This window comes from Armigeres subalbatus, chromosome 3 (assembly GCF_024139115.2).
Source record: "Armigeres subalbatus isolate Guangzhou_Male chromosome 3, GZ_Asu_2, whole genome shotgun sequence".
Lineage (NCBI taxonomy): Eukaryota > Metazoa > Arthropoda > Insecta > Diptera > Culicidae > Armigeres > Armigeres subalbatus.
Genome location: NC_085141.1, coordinates 204,744,411 through 204,771,015, shown reverse-complemented (window position 1 = coordinate 204,771,015; position 26,605 = coordinate 204,744,411). Strand labels below are relative to the sequence as shown.

At 40.4% G+C, this 26,605-nt stretch overlaps 1 protein-coding gene across 1 annotated transcript; it reads left to right on the top strand.

Moving 5' to 3' along the window:
• LOC134222250 (uncharacterized) lies at positions 1–22,396 on the top strand. The gene is made up of 5 exons (XM_062701393.1): positions 1–106; positions 951–1,198; positions 18,066–18,269; positions 19,098–19,238; positions 19,301–22,396. Exons 2-5 carry the CDS (start codon positions 1,043–1,045, stop codon positions 22,394–22,396), a joined length of 3,597 nt encoding a protein of 1,198 aa, XP_062557377.1. The 5' UTR covers positions 1–106; positions 951–1,042.
• Positions 22,397–26,605: the final 4,209 nt, after the last annotated feature.

Genomic DNA, 26,605 nt, shown 5'->3' with positions numbered 1-26,605 from the left:
AAAATCTTTTTCCACGTCCGTTCCGTACGAAATGAAATGTGTCTGCCGAGTGAAGAAAATTAATTTTTTTCTTGAAATAGTGCACTAATCCCGGTCACAGAATAAGGTGTTTATTCAACATTTTGGCGGAAGATCTTGTGCTACATATTATTAGTTAATGAAATTGCTTTGGAATGCATGTTCTACGAAAAGTTTGCAACTGTTTAGTTCACCACGATTGGTTTTCTTGAAATCTGAATTTATGGAATGGATTAATGTGTTCAAAGAAGTGTACTAACTAGTGAGAATAATTATGCATTTGAAAACTGTGTTGCATTGAATGAAAAATATTCTGAAAACTCTGGAACAGTTGCAAATTGTCTTTCCACTCTGTGCAATCCATCTTGGATATATCTTTCCAATATTCTGTAACAATCAAAGTTTCTATTCTTTCCTATTATCGATTTACGTTTATTAATTAGCTGAATGACTCAAGATGTTCACCTTCTTCTCAATCTGATAATATAGATATTTGCGTTAGAAATCGGGATGCTTTTTTTGAACATGTGTCGACGGATACATATCGATTTTATTTTTGTTGCACGTGAAGGGAGCATGGGTCATATCGTAATCAATGTGCGATAGATTTATGATTGATGGAAAGTGCTGATAAAACGTACCATTGAATTGCAAAAAAAGAAGAAAAAATAAGAAATTATTGTGTGATATTTTGAAATATTCGACAAATATCTTGACCTAAGGTGAAAATAAAACAGGTCACCAAGATATGACCTAATAAGCCTGCAATTCTGTGGTGATAAGAGTGATGGAAGATGATACATAAGCAGCAACCAGACAGTATTCTGCCACATTATATCGAACTGCACACGCCTCTTCCGTTGACCTCCTATTGTTGTAGCGGGCCTGGGTATAGGTTTGCGCTAAAAAAAGGTCGGTCTATCATGAGACAGGCGTATCTTCCCTATATAGCCATTACATAAATATAGTGTGCGAAGTTGCTGCGAGAAACAATCGAATGAAATAGAACAAAACTCCTAGCATTATGGATAGCACTAATGGAGCCCACATGCATCAGAACCCAACAACGATAGTTCCTTCCGATCATGTATCACCCTCACATCCGACAAGAAAGCAAAAGCGACTTGGTCCCGCGCCGATTGCATCAGTTGAGGATACGACAAATGAAGATAAGAATAGAGTGCGTATGAGTGTTTATTTTTTTATGTTTTATGGAATAGCAACATAAAATGTTCCGCTTTAGACTACACACAACAAAATTTCTAGAAAAAGATATTTCAAAGGATATGTAGTCGTTTGATTCAATCACTGCGCTTTTATAAATGTGTGAAAACACTTTGCTTATGTATTTGTAATTCAACGTGTCGCGACTGATGGTGTGATTATTGCATTGTTTTGTAGCTTAGATTATATATTTGCTCATAGGAATACTTTGCTTAGTCTCATATGAGTTAATAACCAGATTTGATTTTGCATACAATTTTGTTTACAATATTTACACTACATTTAAATTACACTTGAGTTTGTATCCACAAAGGTAAATACTTTTTAAATACCAAGTCCACAGTAGAATTTAATAACAACAAAATCAATCTTAAAATGTATGACCATAGTTATTATTATAATAATTGTTATCCACAATTGACAAAATAATTACTTTGCATTGTGGTTGATTCACTCATAATTCAATTACCTAGAACAGGACTTAGTAAATTGAATGCCTCTTAGAACATGTGCTATACATGATATTATGTTTAAAAGCCTTATGAATTATGGTGGTCGATTGCCGAAGCGATTTGTTTGTTTGAGAAACTACCCAAAATGAGATTTTTATGTATTCTGATTCCTCGTCCAAAAATACGTATTCTGGCGAAAAACACGATTTTTTGTTTGTTTATGTATGGACAATATTTTACATGTACATATGTACAAGCACTTTAAAGGTTCCCACAAACACACGCGACGCGACAGTCGCGACGCGATTCTATCGCTTGGCGACTGCGATTCTGTCGTCGCTGGTATGGAAGGATAAATCGAACATTGCTTGCAGCGACTCAGCGATAGAATCGCGGCGATTAGTTGTCGCCGTCGCGGCGATGAAATCGCTTAGGTCTGGGGGAGCCTTAACGAGTAATTACGGAGTTCTGCTTGTAGTTTTCGAACTGGAAGTGTCCCAGTGTGTTAAGTTTTGCCAAATGATGTGTATCAAAGAAATCGAAAGATTATGTGCCAATTTGTTCAAAAACAGTAGAGTAGAGTGGGGCAAGAGTGCGCGTGGGGTAAGAGTACGTTTTCGATTTTTTAAAGTAATAAAAAAAGATAAACTAGCAGCACTGCATCAGTTTGACTATTATCATGTGTAATTGTAAACGATTTGAATAAATAACAAGGGAGATATGGAGTTAGATAACGTTTTGGTCATTTTGCTAAAAATAGTTGGATTTCCGAAACTAGTATTTCATTACCAAATATACGTTCAATCAGGTGAACATTATACCATTTCGATAACCTATTGTATAGAGTACTTTATGGTACAGAACACCAATCCGTTTGGTTTTCCAAGAAGTCAAAACCATTACTTGAATAATTTTTGGGACTGTGGGGTAAAAGTACGCAGGAACCGGTGGGGCAAGAGTACGCATATGAATCTTCAAGTTATGATGTCAAACCCGTATCTCCGGCCGAAATAAGACTTCTTCCAAAGCGTAAAGATCCACAACTAAGAAAAAGGGACAGAATTTGAAATTATCACAAGTTTTAGGATAAGTTGAAGTAGTTTGGTGTTGGAAACGATTTAGCGGACAAAGCACTGAAGCGAAATAATGAAATTGTTTTAGGACTTGTTGTACATCTAAACATAGTACGAAAACACAATTTCATCTAAATGATAATTTCATTTAATCAAAATAAACATCCATAAACTACGCAACGCTTAGCTGGGAGAGGTTGCGAGATGTATGACGATCCATATAATTTTTAGAGAATTCATACAAATAGTGTAAGATAGGGGAGGGGTGATGAAATAGCCAAATTTTACGTTACGTGATTGGTGAACTTTCTTTAAGGAAAATGCCTTTGTATACGCCACGCGAAACCTGATATATATTTTTACCTCTGTAGTTTTTTTGTATATATAAAAAACAATGGTTTTCGTATAAAAGTGCACATTTTAGGACCCCCTCGCTCTTTAAGAGTTACGTAATCTTTAAACATTCCCTAATATATGCTCATTAAACATCAATTGAATGTTATTAACTCTTATTTGTGTTAATATATACTTAAAGCACATGATTGGGTAAATGCGTACTCTTACCCCACCCGATGCGCACTTTTACCCCACCGGTGGGGTAAGAGTGCGTTTTTCACTTGTCTTGCAATAAGGGTTCTACTAAAACGAATCTCAATAATTTCAATATTTTTTCCACTAGGTAACATAAAGGAAGAGTATATGAATCATCGACACTGATTTGATATGCAGAAGCTTGCTTCATAAGGGCCACATGATCGATTGAAAACTAAGTGCGTACTCTTGCCCCACTCTACTCTATTTTGTTCTCGGTATTGCGTAATATATATATATATATATATATATATATATATATATATATATATGCAGTTTCTCAAACAAATGATTAATTTCCTTAACACCAAACTGGACAAACTCATGAATTAAAGGAAGCAACCATATCCACGTGTTAAAAAAGTTACTAACTTACCTGGCACTCTCAAACGATTTGATTACAACAGTTTGTATTCGATTGTAGATCTTGTCTTTCTGTTTCCTATTGAAAATGGATCAGATCGGATTATGCACTTAAAGCCATAATGGCAAACATACTATTTTTAAGCTCAAAACGTGTGATATCGGGGTGATAAGATTTATAAAAGCATAAGATAAGAAGTATTTAAAAAAAAACTCGTTAATTTTTGCCGCTTTTCCTTAACAGATTAGCTTGCAAAAATGGCATTCGACGGTGAATCTTGCAAATTCATAATCATTGCGAAATTCTTCATAATATTCACATATGTCATTTTTATTTTTGTTCCAATGCCCAAAAAATGATTTAACTTCAGGTCATTCATAGTTTATTTGCCCAACTTTCGGGCATCAATCATTCAGAGTAGACAATATACCTCCTCTCTTCCTTAACCGTGCGGTAAGATGCGCGGCTACAAAGCAAGACAATGCTGAGGGTGGCTGGGTTCGATTCCCGGTCCGGTCTAAGAAATTTTCGGGTTGGAAATTGTTTCGGCTTCCTTGGGTATAAAAGTATCATAACCCTCATGATACCTACATGGACACCTGGTTGGCTACAGCGTCGATACACCTATGCCTGGCGCATTGTAGAGCTCCATAATCGTTGGCCTTGGGCGATGTTCCTCCAGTTTCCCCAAACGTTTAGGGTCCCCAGGTCTGATTCCACCGCGTGCAGTCAGCGTGTAACCGACCTCTATCTGGTTATATAATATTCAGAGTTTGAATATTGTTTTCGCTATTCTTTCTTCCGACATTCGCACGAAGTGACCAGCCTAGTGAAATCTGCCGTACAGAGTTTGAATCCAAAGGAGAATGAGAAAATCTCTCACTTATCATGTCTGTATACACTCTCGATAGGTAGCACACCGTGAGAGACGTTTTTCGGTAGCTGTTACGATAATGAACTGATTCGGGGGGCTACAACCCATGTTAAATTTCTTTTAATAAGCCCCAATTGCGGGGTCATCGGTTCTGATGATGCATTTCAACTTGTTTTACACATCTGGGCGATAAAAATTTGGTCCCAAACATAAAATGAACGAGAACAAAGCGTTTTATCAAACCTCCTCGGTGGGGACCGCCTATCCGAATCAGTTTTTTTCCAACTTGTATACAAGTGCGATAGTTTTGTTTTCATGGCTTGTTATGATTCGAAGAGGTTTTCGGCTTTCTTTTATCGTTAGTTAAATATCTATTTAAAGCGATTTTTGCAATCTATGCTGCCGTATTTTATACGATTCACAATGTTTTCTTCTTTGCATACTTGATGCAGCTCATGATTCATGTGTCTGCGCCACACACTATTTTCTAGTTTCCCTCCGAGTATTGTTGTCAGCTCTCTTCGCTCGAAAACCACGAAAGCTTTTCGTTCGCCTCTTTTAACGTCCATGCTTCATGTCCATAAAGGGCCACTGGTAGAATCAGAGTTTTGTATGGAGCAAATTTCGATTCCGTCTGCATGTTGCGGGACCGTAACTGGTTACGTAATCCGTAAAAGGCCCTAATCGCAGCAGCAATACGTCTTTTCAGTTTACGGAAAACGTCAATGTCACATTCCACAAGCGTTCCAAGGTAAACACATTCTTCAACAACTTCAAACACAACCCCATCAATCACTACCTCAGCACCAACACTACTAGGTCTTCCTCTATCTCAACCTGCCACAATGTACTTTGTCTTGGTAGAGTTATTGGTTGAGCTTATCCTCGCCGTCTCCCTCTTCAGTGAGACAAAAGCCTCCATCACTGCTCTGTGATTGATTCCAATGAGGTCGATGTTGTCTGCTAAGTCCAGACGCATATGCGACCGTGTGATGATAGTGCCGTTCCTTTGCACGCCAGATCTCCTAACAGCGCCCTCGAGTGCAATGTTAAACAATAAATTCGAAAGTGCATCACCCTGCTTCAGTCCGACACTTCGTCTGCAATCCGAATACTTGATTCCGAGCCATCCAGCATTGCACGTATCAGTCTAATCAGTTCCGCCGGAAAACCATGTTCGGACATTATCTGCCACAGCTTATTTCATTTCACTGGATCGTTATTTATTTATTTAATCAGACTAAGGCCGAAGTGGCCTGTGCGGTATATAAGAGTCTTCTCCATTCGGCTCGGTCCATGGCTACACGTCGCCAACCACGCAGTCTACGGAGGGTCCGCAAGTCATCTTCCACCTGATCGATCCACCTTGCCCGCTGCGCACCTCGCCTTCTTGTGCCCGTCGGATCGTTGTCGAGAACCATTTTCACCGGGTTACTGTCCGACATTCTGGCTACGTGCCCGGCCCATCGCAGTCGTCCGATTTTCGCGGTGTGAACGATGGATGGTTCTCCCAACAGCTGATGCAATTCGTGGTTCATTCGCCTCCTCCACGTACCGTCCGCCATCTGCACCCCACCATAGATGGTACGCAGCACTTTCCTTTCGAAAACTCCAAGTGCGCGTTGGTCCTCCACGAGCATCGTCCAGGTCTCGTGTCCGTAGAGGACTACCGGTCTAATTAGCGTTTTGTAGATTGTCAGTTTGGTACGTCGGCGAACTCTATTCGATCGGAGCGTTTTGCGGAGTCCAAAGTACGTACGATTTCCAGCCACTATGCGTCTCCGAATTTCTCTGCTGGTGTCATTTTCGGCAGTCACCAGTGAGCCCAAGTACACTGGATCGTACGCTGCTTTTAAATCAATGAACAGAGATGTGGAGTGTGCAAGTTCTACTCCCGGAATGTATCAAGGATCATCCGCAGGCTAAATATCTGATCCGTCGTTGACTGGTATTCGCCGACGAAGGACTCCTCAAGCGGTCTCAGTCTGTTAAACAGGATACGCGACAGAATTTTGTTCACCGAGTTCAGAAGGGTGATCCCTCTGTAATTAGCACCCCGAATAGAAAATTCAATAGAATTACACTGAAATATCATAAAATTACAATACATTTTATTGATGAACATTAGGGTGGCTCAAATTAGTATGGGAAAAACTTTGTTCAATTTTTGTGATGGGCCGCCCTCTTATTCGGTTCTATTTGCTGCCCTGATGCTCTGGACAAAATTTCAGCCAAATCGGTCAACGTTTGGCCAGTGCTAAACTCGTTGGAAGTTTATATGGAAAAATGTATGCAGAAACATCCAAAAACAGTAAATTGTAGCTGGACTACACAACTTACGATAAAGAACTATGATAATCATTCAGATCTTGGAGAATTTAATACAGAATGTTATGCAGAAAACCGCGAGACGATTCGAGTTTGCCCGGCTGAGTTATTAGCATTTCTCTACAGTGGGGTTTGAGCAAATTTCGTTTCTTTTACCTTTGAAAAGAAATAAATTCACCCCTACAACACTCCAGTAAAATGCTAATATCTTTGCGTAATAAACTCTAATCTTCTCGCGGTTTTCAGCATAACATTCTGTATTTTATTTTAAAAGAACTGAATGAGTATCATGGTTCTTGATCGTAAATTGTGCCGTCCAACTGCAAATCACTGTTTTTGGATGTTTCTGCATACATTTTTTCATATAAACTTCCAACGTGTTTAGCACTGCCCAAACGTTGACCGATTTGGCTGAAATTTTGTCCAGAGCATCAGGGCATCAAATAGAACCGAATAAGAGGGCGGCCCATCAAAAAATTTGAGAAAGTGTTTTTGAGCCACCCTAATGAACATTCATTCCTATTGTTCTTCTATTGTACCAATTAAATTGCCTTATTGTTGTTCCAATAAACGTACAATAAAATCTATTGACAGAAAAATGTTGACAATAGAATTACAATAAATTCTATTGTAATGGCAAAAATTTATTCGAGAAATAAACGATTTTTTTATTGTTACGGTAACTAACAACCCCTATTTTCTATTGTAAAACTTCCATTTACAATAGGATTTATGGTGGAAAACAATATTCTTAATTGTTATTTTATTATGAACAGCAATAGAGTTTATTGTAATTACAGTTAAATTTATCGTATTGTTACAATAATTTCTATTGTAATTCTATTGGACTTTTTTATTCGGGACACTCTAGTATGTATCTTTTCTTTTATGTTGGGCATATGAGGCTCATGATATACGAATGCAAAAATGGTAATTTGGCAAAGAAACCTCGCAGTTAATAACTGCGGAAGTGCTTAATGAATACTGAGCTGCGAGGCGATAATCCTTGTACGCTAAACAGTATTTTAGAACGAGGTCGTAATTTTTAGTATGAATGAAATTTTGGGCCTTTTATGCAGAAATAAGAGCTTTTTCTAAGTTGATTGATATATTAATGTCACAGATCGGTTAGCAAACACTTAAGATACGGCCGTTTCCGTGAAACCGGTCCTGAACATAGTGGCTATTGTGAAACATTTATCATTTATACCAATATGATTATCAAACATCACGTTTTTAAAGGACACAACAATGCAAATATTGTTAGTATAGGGGAGAATCGTCTGAAATACACCCATGAGGATAAATAGCCCATTCATATTGTATATACTGCATTTCGGAGCGAATGCTTCCATTAACAATTGACTTGCGGCAACAGTGGCAACAAACATATCTTCAAAATTTGATTAGGAAATTCTTTTAAATTTCCCGGAAATCTTTTCCTGAATTTACTCGGGTAATTATTTTTATAACTTTACCTGAATTTTGTCGTAACAGTATTTTCTATTTCCATGGTAAATTAATCAGAAAAAAACTTAAAGTTCTAACAAACACGTATGAATTCAAACTGGATTATAGTTTGTACTTCTACAGAAAATTCATTTGGATTTCCAAGTGAAATCTTTCCTTTCACAGAAAACATCTCCCAAATTTGCACCAAAATATGTTCCAAATTTCCAAGGTGTTTTTTTTGGGAATTTTCAATGGATTTTTTATTGTAAATCTTCATTAGAGAGACTTGCAGCCCTCGGATGGCTCATCTCTGGAATACTAATGAAATGTATTAAAATGTCAATTACAATGAATTCTACATTTTTGAAGTAAATTCTTCACAATTCCCAAGGAAAATTCTTTTGATCATTCGAAAAAAACTCTTTTGGTTTTTCACAAAAGTTTACTTAGAAATTCAAGAGGGCTTTCTTTGGAATTTCGAAAGAATTTCTCAAGTAAACTCAGAATATTTTTTTTGGGTGGATAGAAGAACGGAGGGATTTGAATTCCACTCATAGACAAAATACAAGCGACCAAAAATTGGTATTTTTGATATGCCCTCCAAAAATCCGGAATATCTTTGATATCTGACAGTCTGGGTATGTATTCGATCCATATTTCTAAAACTAGATGAATTTTTCCGTCGGACAGTGACAGAATCATGAAAATCGGCTGATATTTCACATAGTTATGGTTATTTGAAATTTGACAAAATTTTGCCTGTCCCGTTTAGAGAAAGAATCAAGGGAATAAATTTTTGGCTGTTACGCCCTTTCTAAATGTTGGTCTAGAAATCATTAAAATCTCAACGTTCGAGTTAATCATGCTAAATTGTGTCGTTTCACTCAGAGTAGCCATCGAGCAAATCATTACGGTGCGTGTTGTAGTCGTCGCGAAAATATCTATTTGATGTGGGTCGGTCCGCAAGTCATCTTCCACCTGATCGATCCACCTTGCCCGCTGCGCACCTCGCCTTCTTATGCCCGTTGGATCGTTGTCGAGAACCATTTTAACCGAGTTACTGTCCGACATTCTGGCTACGTGCCCGGCCCACCGCAGTCGTCCGATTTTTGCGGTGTGAACGATGGATGGTTCTCCCAGCAGCTAATGCAACTCGTGGTTCATTCGCCTCATCCACGTACCGTCCGCCCTTCTGCACCCCACCATAGCTGGTACGCAGTACTTTTCTTTCGTAAACTCCAAGTGCGCGTTGGTCCTCCACGAGCATCGTCCAGGTCTCGTGTCCGTAGAGGACTACCGGTCTAATGAGCGTTTTGTAGATTGTCAGTTTGATACGGCAGCGAGTTCCATTCCATCTTGCAGAGTCCAAAGTACGTACGATTTTCAGCCACTATGCGTCTTTGAATTTCTCTGCTTTCGGCAGTCACCAGTGAACCCAAGTACACAAATTCTTCTACCACCTCGACTTCGTCACCACCGATGTAAACTCGCGGTGGGTGTCTCACATTGTCCTCTCTTGAACCTCTTCCTACCATAAACTTCGTCTTCGACGTGTTGATGACTAGTCCGATCCGCTTAGCTTCCCTCTTCAGTCTGATGTAGGCTTCCTCTATCTTCTCAAAGTTACGTGCCATAATCTCTATGTCGCCGGCGAAGCCAAATAGCTGGACGGAGTTATTGAAAATTGTACCATACGTGTTAGTCCCTGCTCTTCGTATTACCCCTTCCAAAGCGATGTTGAATAGCAGACACGAAAGACCATCACCTTGCCGTAACCCTCTACTCGTTTCGAGGGGACTCAAAAATGCCCCTGAAACTCGAACTACGCACCAAGATTTTTTTATGTACAGGTTATCCGACTTGTCAATATCCGCAACTCAGCCATCTTGGATTTTTGTATGGAATTTATGCTCGTTTGTTTACGTTTTGCACTGAAAATGTATGTTTCCCCCCCGCGCTGGTTATTTCCATCTACTGACGAAGTCGGATAACCTGTACATAAAAAAATCTTGCTACGCACATCATTCGATCCATCGTCGCTTTGATTAACCGTGTCAGTTTATCCGGAAATCCGTGGTCGTGCATTAGCTGCCATAGCTGGTCCCGATCGATTGTATCATATGCGGCTTTGAGGTCGATGAATAGATGATGTGTGGGCGTTGTATTCGCGGCATTTCTGTAGTACTTGGCGGATGGCGAACACCTGGTCCGTGGTGGAGCGTTCGCCCATAAAACCCGCCTGGTACTGCCCCACGAACTCCTTTGCAATTGGTGCTAGTCGACGGCATAAAATTTGGGAGAGTACCTTGTAGGCGGCGTTAAGCAATGTGATTGCGCGGTAGTTGCTACAATCCAGCTTATCGCCCTTTTTGTAGATGGAACACACGACACCTTCCATCCATTCATGTGGCAAAACTTCCTCCTCCCAAATCTTGGTAATGGCCCAGTGCAGCGCTCTAGCCAGTGCATCACCACCGTGTTTAAATAGCTCTCCTGGTAGTTGATCAACCCCAGGGGCTTTGTTGTTTTTCAGCCGGCCAATCTTCTCCTGGATTTCCTGGAGATTCGGAGTCAGTAATATTATGTCCTGCGCGCGTTATCCCAGGTCCATCACCATACTGCTATCTTCGTCTGCCACATCGCCATTCAGGTGTTCGTAGTGCTGCCGCCACCTTTGGATCACCTCACGCTCGTTTGTAAGAAGGTTCCCGTTTATGTCCTTACATACATCAGGTTGTGGCACGTGGCCCTTACGTGAACGGCTCAACTTCTGATAGTACTTTCGTGTGTACGGTACAGTTGCTCCGTCTCTTCACGGTCTCGATCTTCCTGCTGGCGCTTTTTCCTCCGGAAAATCGAGTTTTGTGTGTTCCGCGCCCGTTTATATCGTGCCTCGTTCGCCCTCTTGCGGTGAAGCCCCAAGCCAAATCAGTCGCCTTTGATTACATCCGTAGGTAATCAATGCATTCCAAAGTACACAACCCAATGCCAAATAAATCAGCCGGAAGCTATATGGAAGATTATTTAATCAACGTATAACGATAAGAAAATTATTATGACAAGCATCGTATGATGTTCTGTGGAATTGATCTTTAACATATCAACTACTTTTGTTGCAATTCTGAGTTAAAGCGAGCATACCGAACCAATTTCCCGAACGAAAGAGTGACGGAGGTGTATTCTCCGATGTATTTCGGTTGACAATCCTATCTTCTTCTTCGTCGGCATTACATCCCCAACTGGGACATTGCCGCCTCGCAGATTCATTGAGTTCATTAGGCACTTCCACAGTTTTTAACTGTGAGGTTTCTAAGCCAAGTTACCATTTGTGCTTTCGTATATCATGAGGCTAGCACGATGATACTTTTATACCCAGGGAAGTCGAGACAATTTCCAATCCGAAAATTGTCTAAACTGGCACCGGGAATCGAACCCAGCCACCCTCAGCATGGCCTTGCTTTGTAGCCGTGCATCTTACCGCACGGAGCTTATGCAACGAGCGATTGAGCTGAAATTTTCATAGATTGATTTTCCTACCCAATAAGGCACTGTTTTTTCTCCCCATACACGGCTGGGCCAGTCTATTGTGTGGTCAGTCAAAGCTAAAAAGCTGCGTCGCCCCGAGCTTGAGAAATTGGCTCAATAATATCTAATTCTGTTATTGATATAAATCGTTAACGAGACACTAGCAACTCAGATGTTTCCCCCACGAACCCCAGCCACAAGACATACCCTCCCGACGCTAGTGGGCCTTACGTTGTTTTCTTCCGACCCAAAGGCAAACGGTTAAATATCAGTCAGATTAGCAAAGATCTGGAAAAGCGTTTTTCGTCTGTCACAACCATTGACATGGTTGGGTCTAGTAAGTTGCGCGTCACTTGTACTGATCCCAAACAGGCCAACGAGATTGCTTCCTTTGAGCTTTTCACTCACGGGGTGGAGCATGATATGCGAGAGTTTGAAACAAGGTTCTGGCCGTTTCAAAAATGCTTCGCTGCCTCCTGTTGAGATACTGGACTGCAAGCAAATGCATTCAGTGTCGCAGGAGGGGGAGAAGCGAGTTTATTCGCCTTCAGATTCCTTCTGTGTGACATTCTCCGGGTCCGCACTGCCTGACTATGTGGTGATTGGCAAACTTCGTTTACCTGTTCGGCTGTATGTACCGAAGGTGATGAATTGTGTTAATTGCAAGCAGCTGGGCCACACCGCTCAGTACTGCTGCAATAAACATCGCTGTGCATCGTGCGGAGAGAAGCATGTGGATGGCGCGTGCAAGACGGCGCCGAAATGTGTTTATTGCAACGAAGGGCCACCACATGCTCTCGAAGCCTGCCCGACGTACATACAGATGCGAATTCACCAGAAACGGTCTCTTCAGCAGCGTTCTCGTCGAAGCTACGCCGAGATGCTGAGAAAGGCCGCTTCATCGGTTGTTTCTGACACCATCTATTCGTCTCTTCCTCTGGACGATCAAGGCAGCTCTGACTCTGAAGTTGGAAATGGGATTCTCTTTGTTTGAAAGGCTCAACGAGGAAACGAGTAAAACAAAGCCAGCGACCCTCGAAAAAGCCTAGAAAACAGCCCCAAAGTGAGCCCCATTCCAACATGGTCAATTCCAAAGCAGGTGGAACTCAAAACGTTCAACTTTTGTGATTCCACATCGGGATGAACGAGAGTTTCCACCGCTTCCGAGGCATCTAAAATCCCAGATGCCCCATTTGGTTCGATTTCTCAGCCAGAAGGAGACCATAGAGAGCGAACGGAAGAACATCCGAGCGCTCCAATGTTCACGCTTTCTGGCATCGTGGAGCTCATTCTCAACTTCTTTGATGCTTCCGACCCCATGAAGAACATGGTGAAAACAGTTCTTCCTATTTTGACTCCTCTCCTGAAGCAGCTGGCTTCAAAAATGCCCCTCCTCGAGTCATTCGTATCCGTCGATGGCTAACTTAGTCAATAAGGGTAAGATGATTTCGATTTTACAGTGGAACTGTCGAAGTATTCTTCCGAAATTAGATATTTTTAAATTTTTAGTTAATAAATTACAATGCGATGTTTTTGCTTTATGTGAAACGTGGCTAACACCAGATGCGAACCTTCATTTTCCTGATTTTAACATCATCCGCCGTGATCGGGCGAATGGACATGGAGGGGTGCTGTTAGGGATCAAAAAACTACACTCCTTCTATAGAGTCGATCTTGTTCCGATGCCAGGCACCGAAGCTGTCGCATGTCAGGTGACTATTCGGGGAAAAGACCTCAGTATCGCCTCGATATATCTTCCTCCAAACACCGCGATATCTCGTAGATATCTCTCGCACATCTGCTCGGTTATGCCCGAGCCGCGGTTGCTCTTGGGAGATTTTAACTCCCACGGAACAGGCTGGGGGAACTGTATGACGAAAACCGTTCAACAATGATATACGACCTCTGCGACGACTTCAATATGTCAATTTTGAATATCAATTTGGAGAAGTTTCGCGAGTGGCACCTCCAGCAAGAGATAGCCGTCTAGATCTTTCCATTTGTTCGAGCTCATTATCGTTGGACTGTACTTGGAAGGTGGTCCAAGATCCCCATGGTAGTGATCATTTGCCGATCGAAGTTTTAATTTCCAATGGACATTATCAATCTGCTTCTATCGACCTCTCATATGACCTCACAAGGCACATCGATTGGGGAAAATATGCAGAAGCCATCATCGATGGCATACAGTCGATAGAAGCTCTTCCCCCACGAGAAGAGTACCAGTCTCTATCTCAGTTGGTTCTTGACAGCGCTCTCGATGCACAGCGCCGGCCGGTGCCAGGGGGTTCGGTTCGTGGGAAGCCGCATAGTCCGTGGTGGGATAGCGAGTGCACACGACTCTATCGTGAGAAATCCTCTGCGTTTAAAGATTTCTGAAAAAAAACGGGTCGATTCTTCTTCACAAACGGTACGTCGCGCTTGAAGTGCAGTTCAAGAAGCTGGTCACAGTGAAGAAACGCGGATATTGGCGCACTTTCGTTGAAGGCTTGTCGCGCGAGACTTCAATCAAAACTCTTTGGACCGTCGGAAGGAGAATGCGCAACGCGTCGTCCTTTAACGAAGATCGTGAAAGCTCGCCGCGGTGGATACTCGACCTCGCAAAGAAAGTTTGTCCGGATTCGGTATCAGTGGAGCAAGTGTCACGTGATACTTTTGCTGACAGGGATGATATGGATCGCCCTTTTTCGATGATCGAATTCTCGCTTGCTTTCCTTTCATGTAACAATTCAGCTCCAGGGATAGATAGAATCAGGTTCAATTTGCTCAAAAACCTCCCAGACGTCGCTTATTGAATTTGTTTATTGTTTATTGTTTATTGTGTGATTTCATCAACAGACTACAATTAGCCCTAATGATGTATGTAAATACTAATTAATACTAAAAAACGGATGATTGGAGGCAAGTGAGAGTGATAGCCATCCAAAAGCCCGGAAAACCTACGTCGGATTGTCATTCATATCGTCCTATCGCGATGCTGTCATGTATTCGGAAGCTATTGGAGAAGATGATTCTCTTCCGGCTAGACAAATGGGTTGAATCGAATGGTTTGTTGTCAGATACACAATTTGGTTTTCGTAGGGGAAAGGGAACGAACGACTGTCTTGCGTTGCTTTCTTCAGAAATTCAGTTAACTTTCGCTAAAAAAGAGCAAATAGGCTCAATGTTTTTGGACATTAAGGGGGCTTTTGATCCAGTTTGCGTCGATATCTAATTCGACAAACTCCACTCGTGTGGTTTTTCACCAATTTTGAACAACTATTTGTACAATTTGTTGTCAGAGAAGCGTATGAGTTTTTCTCATGGTGACCTGGCAACTTCAAGAAGTCCCCTTCTGTACAATTTTTACGTTTATTTTCATGCCAAATTGCTCGTTAAGGCAGCTTGCAGATGATTGTGTTGTATCCGTTTCGGGTCCAACTGCGGTTGATCTGCAAGGACCATTGCAAGATACTTTGGACAGTTTGTCTACTTGGGCTTTAAAGCTGGGGGGAATTATCTCCGGGATCGAATTATCTCCGGAGAAAACTGAGATGGTTGTCTTTTCAAAAAACCATAATCCGGCACAGTTCCCTCTTCAACTGATGGGTAATACAATCACGCACAGCATGTCTTCTAAATACCTCGGGGTCTGGTTCGACTCGAAAAGCACCTTCGGGAAGCACATTGTGTATCTGACACAAAAATGCCAGAAACGAATCAACTTCATGCGAACAATAACCGGAACATGGTGGGGAGCGCACCCCGAAGATCTCATCACGTTGTATCGAACAAAAATTCTGTCGGTTCTCGAATACGGTAGCTTCTGCTTCCAGTCCACAGCAAAAATTCACATGCTGAAGCTTCAAAGGATTCAGTACCGCTGTCTCCGTATCGCGTTGGGTTGTATGAATTCGACTCATACAATGAGTTTAGAAGTACTTGCGGGAGTACTTCCTTTGACAGATCGTTTCGCGGAATTATCGCTACGGTTCCTCCTCCATTGTGAGGTTCTCAATCCATTGGTCATTAACAACTTCGAGAAGCTGCTTGAACAAAATTCTCAATCTCGATTCATGAGTATTTACCACTGGTATATGACGCTGGAGGTATGCCCATCTTCGGTTGACACCAATCGTGCTAACTCCTTAGACTCCTACAGTTCCTCTGTATCATTTGATCTGTCCACGAAGCAGGAGGTTCATGGAATACCAGACTTTCTTCGTGCGGAGGTAATACCTCCATTATTTGCAAGCAAATACGGGCACGACAGCCAGGAGAGAAGCTTTTTCACAGATGGGTCAAAATCGAATGACTCCACTGGTTTCGGTGTTTTAACGTTTTCCATAGCGCCTATTTTAAGCTCAAAGAGCCTAGTTCCGTGTATACTACTGAGCTAGCAGCTAAAAACTATTCACTCGAGCAAATCGCATCCCTACCTCCTGACCACTTTTTCATCTTCACCGACAGTCTAAGTTCCTTGGAGGCTGTTCGGTCAATGAAACCGGTTAGGCACTCAGCGTATCTCCTGAATGGGATACGGAAAGCTTTGAGTGCTTACGGTCTTACACAATCGCCATGGCCTGGTTCCCTTCTCATTGCTCGATTCCAGGCAATGAGAAAGCGGACACTTTGGCTAAGGTGGGCGCTATGGAAGGTGATATTTATGATCGACAAATCACCTTTAATGAATTTTTCTCATTAGTTCGTCAGAAAACCTTGATCAGCTGGCAACAAAAATTGACAAACGGGGAGATGGGTAGATTATTGTATTCAATTCGTCAACAGGTATCGAGGCGACCATGGTTCAAAAAATTGAATTTGGGACGAGATTTCATTCGAACCATGTGTCGTCTAATGTCCAATCACTACTCTTTAAATGCACATCTTTTTCGAGTGGGGCTCTCAGAAGGCAATCTCTGTGTTTGCGGCGCGGATTACCAAGACATTGACCATGTCGTGTGGGCGTGCGAGGAGCATCGTGGCCCCAGATCTGCGCTAACTGAATATCTGCGGGTCCGAGGAAAGCAGCCGAGGTCTATTAGGGAAGTGTTGGCGGGTCTTGATTTCGAATACATGTCCCTTGTCCACCATTTTCTGAAAGTGGCTGATGTTAGACTGTAATCGTCGTCCACCCATCCCTTTCGTTGTTGTAGTCCTTTAGAATGTCTCCTCTTGTTGTCTACCGTTAAATCCCACTCGTATGTCTTCCTCTCGTCGTTGTCTCCCAAAAAAAGTTTGTTTATCTCGTTGCAGATGTGAAACATCGCCAATGATATCAACTATGTGAATATCAACATCATATGTAATTAATTTAAGCACCCTAAATTCCCTTCCTTTCCTTCAATATTATTGTATTCCCTAACCTTGACCAAACCGCGAGTCTTACGGTTCCCCAAAACTAACATTAGTGTATAAGAATCATAATAAACTATATTTAAAAACATGATTCCGGCTCCGTAACGCTTCACAGCAAATGAGCCTTCCAAATAAATGATAGATAAAAAAAAATCGTTACGTGTGCTATTAGCAACAGTAAAAAATAGTTTTTGTCTTCGATTCATTGAAACTGAACACTCATGAATCATGTGTAAAAACAATGGTTGGTATGCATAGTAGCAGCCAAAGAAAAGGTGTGATGGAGGTGGAAACACAGGAAAATTCCTCATCAATCGAATTATAAAGATAAAGATTTTCTAGCAAATTCTAAAACCAAAAAGGAATACCAAGATCTCGTTGACATATTTAAAATTAATTTATGAAATGCCATTTAAATGGTTAATTGTAATAATTCTGTCGCATTACCGGGCCCACTCTATTATAAATGATTGCTTGTCACAAACCAGACCTTACTTATATACTATACTATACTTATATACCGATAAATGAAGCTATTTTCGTGTATTTTACGTATGGCGCCTGTCAAAAGTATTCAAACCAATTTTATTGTAGTTAGCAAACGTCTATGATTTAAAAAGAAACTAATCATCCACCGAAAAGAATTTGATATGAAATGCCATTATTCAGGCTCTGTACACATTCAACACTTCATTGAGTTACATGATTTGTGAATGGACCCATAGCTTTACATTCATACTTTTAGATGTTGAAGAATTTTTTTTTTGAACCCGTAGAGGTCCTAAATTGGAATAACTAACTACGTTCCATTTCAAAAATATCCCTAGATGGAAGGTGCAGGCCAGAGTCACAAGTCCCGTTGGTACAGCGCTAAGGAGTGTGAATCGCCCAAGAGGCAGTCGCCACCAAGTGCAGTCGGCAGTACAAGTGCGCTAGCTCCTTCAACACCGCGGATCGACATTAGCAGAGCCTCATCCCATTCATCCCACCACGACAGCAGAGACAGCAGTCCAGAGAATGTGTTTGATCAGGTAAGTTAAAAGACTCTTGACCTCCAATACTTTTCAATATAATTACTCAATGTTTTACTTAATGCCTTAATTACTGAATTTCCAAATTTCTTAATTACTTCATTGCTCAATTACGTAATTACCTAATTACTTAATTATTTAATTATATTTCAATAAATATAATTATTTAATTGCTTCATATCTCAATTACTTAAATACTCAATTATTCATTGCTACATACCTGATTACCTTTCTTTTATAATTTATTTATTTATTTTATTTCGTCAACCAACGTAGACTAGTACATATACATATACATGTTTGTTTTTGTAATGCTATAGTATGATTAAATAATAGGGTTTTTTAGTAATATTATTCAACTCTTTTAAATTTTCTTCAATGTAGGTATCTATATTCTCCCTCTTTTTACTTCGATTCATTCCTTTGAAATATAATCGTGTGATAATAATGGTGATGAATGTAAGATGTTGGAAAAAAAATCTGAAAAATCCAGTTACCCACATTTCAAGGATTGCAATTTATTTGGACGCCCTCAATGTCGTGTACCGTTTTTAATCAACTCGATGCTGCCAGATTTCACACGATTTCTAGCAGCAGTTTATGCGTATACCGGGCTGTCTTCACGAATAACTGATCAGATCAGTTTTGATGGATTACCATGTTTCAATATTTTGGGATCACTTCAAATTTAAATTCTATGCTTGGAAAGTAATGCCTTCAATAAAGCAATAAACCTAAACAAGTTGCAGTTTGTATCATTCATTGTAAAGGGAATGATCAGATTTTAAGAATTAGTCGAGCTGTGTACATAATATCGTTTCTTAATAGGTTGGCACTGGCACATTGCAGGATTCCGGTGTCCTTGGATACAGAGAAGAGGGAACAATGGACTTAAGAAGCTCTACCGAAGAGCTACAGTTTATGGAACCAGAGAAAGGACGAACCGAAAAAGAGAAGCCTCAAGCACCGGTACGCGTAATTATGATCTCTAAATGACCATTTTCACAGCTCACTTTTTTTTTTAATTTCAGCGTTACTCGCCAGTTATGTTCAAATTTGAAGAACAACAATCAATTTCGCTCCATCATCAACGTAAGGATTCTGCAAGCTCGGAAGTTGCTGCGTTTTTGTGTATTTCCGGTCGTACTAGCCGTATCTCTAGCGTTGGAAGTCAGGGATCAGCAAACAGTAAATTATCTGCCGTGTCCGGAGTATCTGGTATATCTCGTTCACCTTCTCCTCATCGTATGCTGCTGGAAACATCATTCTGCGGTCCCAAGCCATTGCATGGTATTACCGACGGAAGCATTCCCAGCAGTATTGAGCCATCGACTGCCAAAATGCTCGAACAAGTGATCCTGTCGCGGAAAAAGGATCCTACAGAGGCCGTATTAGCTGAGGGAGTCAACATGGATGCCACATTTAGCGCGACAAAAAGCAGTAATTTGCCAGAAGTGGAGCTGACACGACGGAAGTCAGACAGCAATGCAAATATATCTCGCAAAGAAGAGATGATTCAACCACCGCAAACCAGTCGAAGTATTTCAAACAAACGATATATTCCCCCAACTGATTTAGATAAGCCGATAGTAGGTGTGATGCCAAGTGGAACTGAATATATAAGAATTAAACTAAAGCCAGACCACTGCTATAGCGACAATGGAATAGCTGATAATGAAAGAATAATGGAGGAGGATCAGAAGAAGCCCCGTTCGTTGAACCTTGAAAGCTCACAAGACAAAAGGGACGGGTCTTCTCGTCCTGCAACAAGCGTTAGCCCGAAGCCCACTCGCCATGCCAAATTATCACGAGAGAATGGAAGTCGATCGCCGTCTCCCGCGAATACTACATTTTCAAGAAAAAGTTCCTTCTGCTCTATATTCAAACTGAAAGATTCTGCTAGTCCAGATTCTCCAGGTGGTAGTCACATGCGCAAGAAAAGTGGTTCGAACATTTCACATGAATTCAGAGAACGGTCTCGTAGTAAAAGTAGGGAAAGGGACACGGCTTCGTTAAATACAACTCCTAGTAAACAGAAGTCTGTGCTAGCCATCTTCAAACCGAAGAAAAATGGTACAAAATCGAAATCTCCTTCGCCTATCGATGCGAACCCACATGGTACACTATCCAATGTAGCTAATGTTGAATTTAAGTTCAAAAATGATTCTGAATCTGTTGCAAACTCACGCTCTCACTTAAGATACTACGATACACCGTTAGATGGTAAAAGTATTCACATCCCCTTGCACACCCCGCCAGAAGAAAAGCAATTGAAACCATTGGTATCTACTAATCCAGCGCCGCCTTTAAAGCTAGAACCGGAGATAATTCCTGATAAAGTATCTCCTTCGACCCAATCTGTGAAGCTAAGCAATAATTGTATCGTTACTATTCATAATAGACCTAAGCCAATGCCACCTTTGAAGTGTTACCGAATAGAAAACCCAGACGGTACCATAACAATTCCTTTAAAATCTCCAACCGAGGAGAAGGAACGTGATAGTTTGTGGAGCATGGAAGTACAGCGCAACAGTTCGCAAGATAGTCAAGACACGGTAATTTCAGCTGCTCCACACCAACCTAGCAATACGTTACCAACCAATACAGCAAATGCCTTACCTTTAGCCAGCCAATCCAACCAGAATGGTGTTGCCCCTAGTCCTAAGTCCAACGAAAACGAAGCCGTTGTTTTGGCAGTCACTGCAGTGAACATTGAATGTGAAGAAACGAAACAAGCCGTAGCGATTGCTAACATGTCCGCTAAGGAGAGAAAACAACTATTGTTTTCAATGAAAGTGGGTTCTGGAAGTCAGGAACAAACGTTTACAACCCAATTCAGCATTTCAAAAACTGAAAGTCAGTGCAGTCAACTTTCAGAAGCTGTTCAGAACGAATCATTCAATGGAGATCCGACGGTAAAAAGAGAACTAGCTGCATCTGAAACACCACCCGTTGTTTACCGTAACAAACAAATAGATAGTGTTAAGAGGCGAAGTCCAAAGGAGCGATTTAGTAGATCAGACAGCACATCCGGAGAATCCATAGATTTTCATCGTCATTCTCGTTACATAGAAAACCCAGAGGAAATTCTCTGCCAGCAGCAGAGATCAGATATGGCCAAGCGCAAAAATGAGCTGAATCCCACAGTAAGTGAGGAATCCTCAGTATCTCAGGACACCAGTCGAGACGATAGCACCGTTAAGATGTCCTTGCAGAATAAAAATGCTCTGAACGTACCGGACAGAAAGTCGACTGCTTCCAATGACGAACAAGGTCTGTCCTCGGAGAGCGAAAAAGATTCGGAAGTGGATTCCACGAATACAAGCAAGCACATGCACCCCAATATGCTGGCAATTGAGGACCATGAAAGTGCGGGGCTAGTTTTGCAAGAATCCTTCGACGACGAACTGCCGTACATACCGACAACATTACCGGAGGAACGATCCGTCGGCGTCAAATTGGTACCGATGAAAGAACGGGCGCAAATGGAAATGAAAACATGTCCACTAGAAAGGCCTAGATCTACAACACCAATCCACCCTGCCTCACTGGAAAATTATTGTGGTATAACACAAATAGCAGATGATTCCGAAGGACATTTAGTTCGAGGTGAAAAACTAAGAATAAGCTTACCGAAAAAACATGACATGACAATGGAGAAAGCTCCTAAAACAAGATCCCCACGTAAAGCGTCTGTTTCATCGGGCAAAAATTGGTTCGAGTTTGCTGAACAGGGAATCAGCAGTACCAGTCAGGCACAAGCATCCAGCAACGGCGAAGAGAGAATATACGCCAATCAAGCATCAAATGTAGAAGAGGATCCGCCTCCTCTGCCACCCCGCAAGGGCTCAACGCAGCAATGGATCGATTTCGATAACATTCCTGAGAAAAGGAAACCACCTAAGCGAATAACTACTATACCACAAGCGGAATCAATGGACGAGAAGGCAGCAATGTCTGGGGTCGTGTACAACTATGTGAAACCAGAAGAATGCCAATGTGAGTGCCATGAAAGTGAACGGGAAGGAGGGAAACAGACACAATCGGTGCACGATCATGAACATGAGATCGAAGACGAGCAACCGTTGCTACAGCAAGACTTGTTGGACGAATCCTCGATAAGGTAAGAACTGAATCTAGAAGAGTTTGTTTTTATTCATTTATGTATATACATAAATTATAGACCAACATTTTAAAAGGGCGTAACAGCCAAAATTTATTCTTACCGGTCACTCTCCAACATACATATAGTAGTAAACTTGTTCTTTATTCATACATTTTTGTTCTACAACTAGTCGACCCGGCAGACGTTGTCCTGCATAGTAGGCGTAAATGCCCATGCGAAATTTCCATACAAATCTTAATTTTAGTATTTCACGATTTACTCAACCTTATTCGTAATTTTTGCATGAGGAAATATCATATAAACCCGTCGGAAACTGTAACGAACATATCTGCTGAAGGAATGAAGAAAATCCATCCAGCCGTTTTCGAGTTATGCGGATACGAACACAGACCATTTCATTTTTATATATAAGATTATTATTTTACATATAAAGTGATCGACCATTTTACATATAAAGTTGATCAAACGCCTTATGAAAATTTGCCACAAGGAATCGGTATGAATTTCAATATGTTGCCTTATGAATGATGATTTTCTTTAAAAAAAAAAGCGGAGTGTGGCAGACTGGATTCGAACCATGGGCGTCGGGGTCGGGAGGTCGGTATGTAGACCACACGCCCATCGACGCTTGAATACTCGAGAAGGTAACTGCGTATAAGAAGCACTGCTGGTGGAATAATCGGTCGAAGATTCATAGGGCCCTAGTTATAAATTTTGATAATCCAGTTCGCTGAGTGTACACCAGACTTGATGGTGTAAGCCGATTGAAAATATCCATATTCCGAAAAACATGAATCGAACGTGTATTTTTTTATCAGTGCAGGCAAAATGGCTGCTTTTCTGTCCGAACTACTGGAAGGGTACGATTTACCCATTATTTATTACCAGAAGGCATTCTCTATAATGGGGTGAAAATACTCTTTTGTGATTCAAAAAATGGGTATATGAAATCCATTAAATGGGTATTTGCCAGCTTCCGTGCAGCATATCGTTGGAAAGAGGAAGAGTGTAATATTCTAAATTTCCAATAATAAAAATAGAAGCAGCCATATTGAATTTGGCCGCCATCTTGGATTTCTTTTTGAAAACTATTTTCCGCTAGGTTCGCAACAACCGATTTTGAATAATAATATATCGATGAAAAGCTTAGCTAATATTATTGCGTCCAAAAAAAACAAGTTTATCAGACATCGAGGAGCTATGATAAAACCTTTCGTTCTAGCTCAAATGCCATTGGGGACCATATGTTTTGCCAGTTGGGTAAATAAGTTGAAATGCATAATCAGAACAGGTGCCCCCTGTAATGTAACCCTTCTTGAAGGAATTTATCATGGAGTATAGCCCCCCAAATCAGTTCATTATCGTAACAGATTGCAAAGAACATCTCTCACGGTATGGTACATATCGTGAGCGTATACAAAGATTAATGTGACCATTAGAGTGATTCAAATTTTGACTTTTTTGCTCCCCGGTGCTAAAACGATTGCATTTGGATTTTTATTAATCCTCCGAAATTTTTACCTAATTTGGATGTAAATTGAATAAGCACGCGCGGTTTGAAGTTTGTATGAAAACCACTATGAAAACAGTAACTTTCATGGAAAACCGTTCCCCAACGCTTCCCTTCCAGCTCTAAAAACATATAAGTACATCGGCAACATAGTAAATTTTACAAGGAAATAGGCCGTCTTTGTTGCGAAACGATTTGATGCTCGCAAGAAAAGATATTAAGCAAATACTGAATAGAGGGAAATTTAATTTAACACGTAAAAGAATAACATCAATATCAATAATGTGCATTTTTGTTTTCTTCATAACTTTGCTTCCAAACGAAAAATTGCTTCGCAACATTAACTGCCTTTCAGCTTGAGAAGTATTCTGTGTAGGCTAAGTGTTGATTATGTTTAAATAGTTCATGGGCCACCCCACGGAACGGTCTTTCACATAAGGGTCAGTTTTCACAGTAATTTCTATACAAACTTTAAATGACCTGTGCACAGTCAAATTACATCCATAGCTTCTAAAAATTTAGGAGGCCTAATAAAATGGCAAATGCAATCGTTTAAGCATCGGGAGGCAAAAAAGTCAAAATTTGAATCACTCTAGTGACCATAAGTCCCGCGTTTCGCGGGACAGTCCCGCATTTTCACTATTTGTCCCGCGCTGAAAAGCGTCTCGCGAAACGTCCCGCATTTACATTATTTCTAGATAATGTCCCGCAAAATACAGAAAAAAATATAATACATTATTACTTAGGGTCTGTCTCAATTGGATAATTAAACTGAAATTAAACTTAAAAGTGACATTTCAATAATTATCAAATAACCCTGCTCGCAGAGCAAGATTATTTTTGACAGATATCGAATCATTTTCCATCGATGTTCTGTTGGAATTGCTGGGTAGCACCAGCCATTCTTATAACGGGGTGATTTCTTAATTTTCGAACTGTCACTTTTAAGTTTAATTCTCCAAATGAGACAGACCCTTAGCATTTTAAAAGAAATTATTAGATTTTTATTTTTTTTAAATTTTGACTAAGACTAAAATGTTCTCCTGTGACTCAGACTAAGATAGTTTGTTTTACCCAAGCCAAGTAAAGATTTTGCTTCTATGTATTTCCTGCTGCGTGATTGCTTGGATTTCAACACGAAACGTCCAAAATGCCACTCCATTAATGCCATGCGGACCAAAATCTTGCAGAAAATCTTGGAAGACGACCTTTACTGTGTTGATATCGGTGTGTTGGGAAAAACTCAAATTTTTAAATCTCAACCAAAATTTAAATCGTGTTATTATATTAATCGAATTTACTTTCTTTGCTTAAAAGAATGGAGAATAAATCCATGGGTAACATAAAATACGCTTTTATTGAGTTTTGGGGCTTTTTGAAGCGAAATCCTTTTTGACGAATAAGCGGAACGATGCGATTCTACATGCAAAACGCACGCTGCTGTCCCTGCAGAATCGCAAGCGATCTGAAATGAGACGGAATTTTTGATTTTCTGAGCATATATCTATTCAGTCTGACCTGTTTGGAAATAAATTGGAACAAAAACCGTGGACCATATTCCTGAAGGCGAAACCCAAGTAACACCGAAAACATCATTATTAACTAAGATCTAATAATGATGTTGAATAAAGGTCGGGAAAATGAAATATAAAACATGTTATGTTCAAGGAAAGCTATGATAAGGTTTTTGCAAAACATACAGCAATTTGATCAGAGAAGAAGTTTCATACTACATTCTCACAACTTGCTGATAAATAGCGTCAATTTTTGACATTTGTTTGTTTTTTTGAGATGTTTCGTTTTACATTCTCACAACATAAAACAAGTCTACAGGAAGATTTTACGAACAATGTCATAACATGTTCATTTTTTGACATTTAGTTTGTCAGAATATATACGCAATGATAGAAGCACAGACAAACAGACGTAACAGCTTGAACATTTTTCGGAAAAATCCATCGGTCAACATCTCTATCACCATCTTGCGAGCATGTTACACGAAACAATGTTTCGTATGACATTGTCACCAGAAGGCGCTAGAGTGAAATGTCAAACTCGAAGGATTACGACGCTAGCGCCTCTGGTTGTGAAACGTGCAATCAATCAAATTCAAATTGATCGTTGAAGTCATGGTCAATGGTATTTTCTTTAGTGTTACGTCTGTTTGTCTGTGATAGAAGTTTAACGTAAGTTCAACATCTTTTAAGATCAATGTTATGAACGTTCTTCATCGACCCTGTTATTTATCGACAACTCGCCATATTGTTTTTCTTTTACAGATTCGAGAATTTGTTTATATCAATTTCAAAGTTATGCTTTGGCATAGTTATATTTTCTTCAATCAATGGCGCATGAAATTAGAAGAGGTAAAATGAAAAGTTACACAATGAAACATGAGCCATATAATGTTTCGAACGACACTTCGAAACAAATTTGATTTATTTATTCAGTTCGTATATGTTTATTAATATTATTAAAATGGTGTTCATCATTTCATGCATGCTTTTTTCATTAGTTTTTTTGTATAAAATATATTTCTTTGAACGTGTTGGTCAGCATTTTTGTTTTGGTATTCAATTTGACAGAGCCATGTTGAAAGTCGGTTACTGAAAACATCCTTAGTACTTAAGTTTAGTCTTGTGAATGTGCAATCAAAAACAAGGTTGCAACTGAAAGATGTAGAAAATATCGATCAAAGTA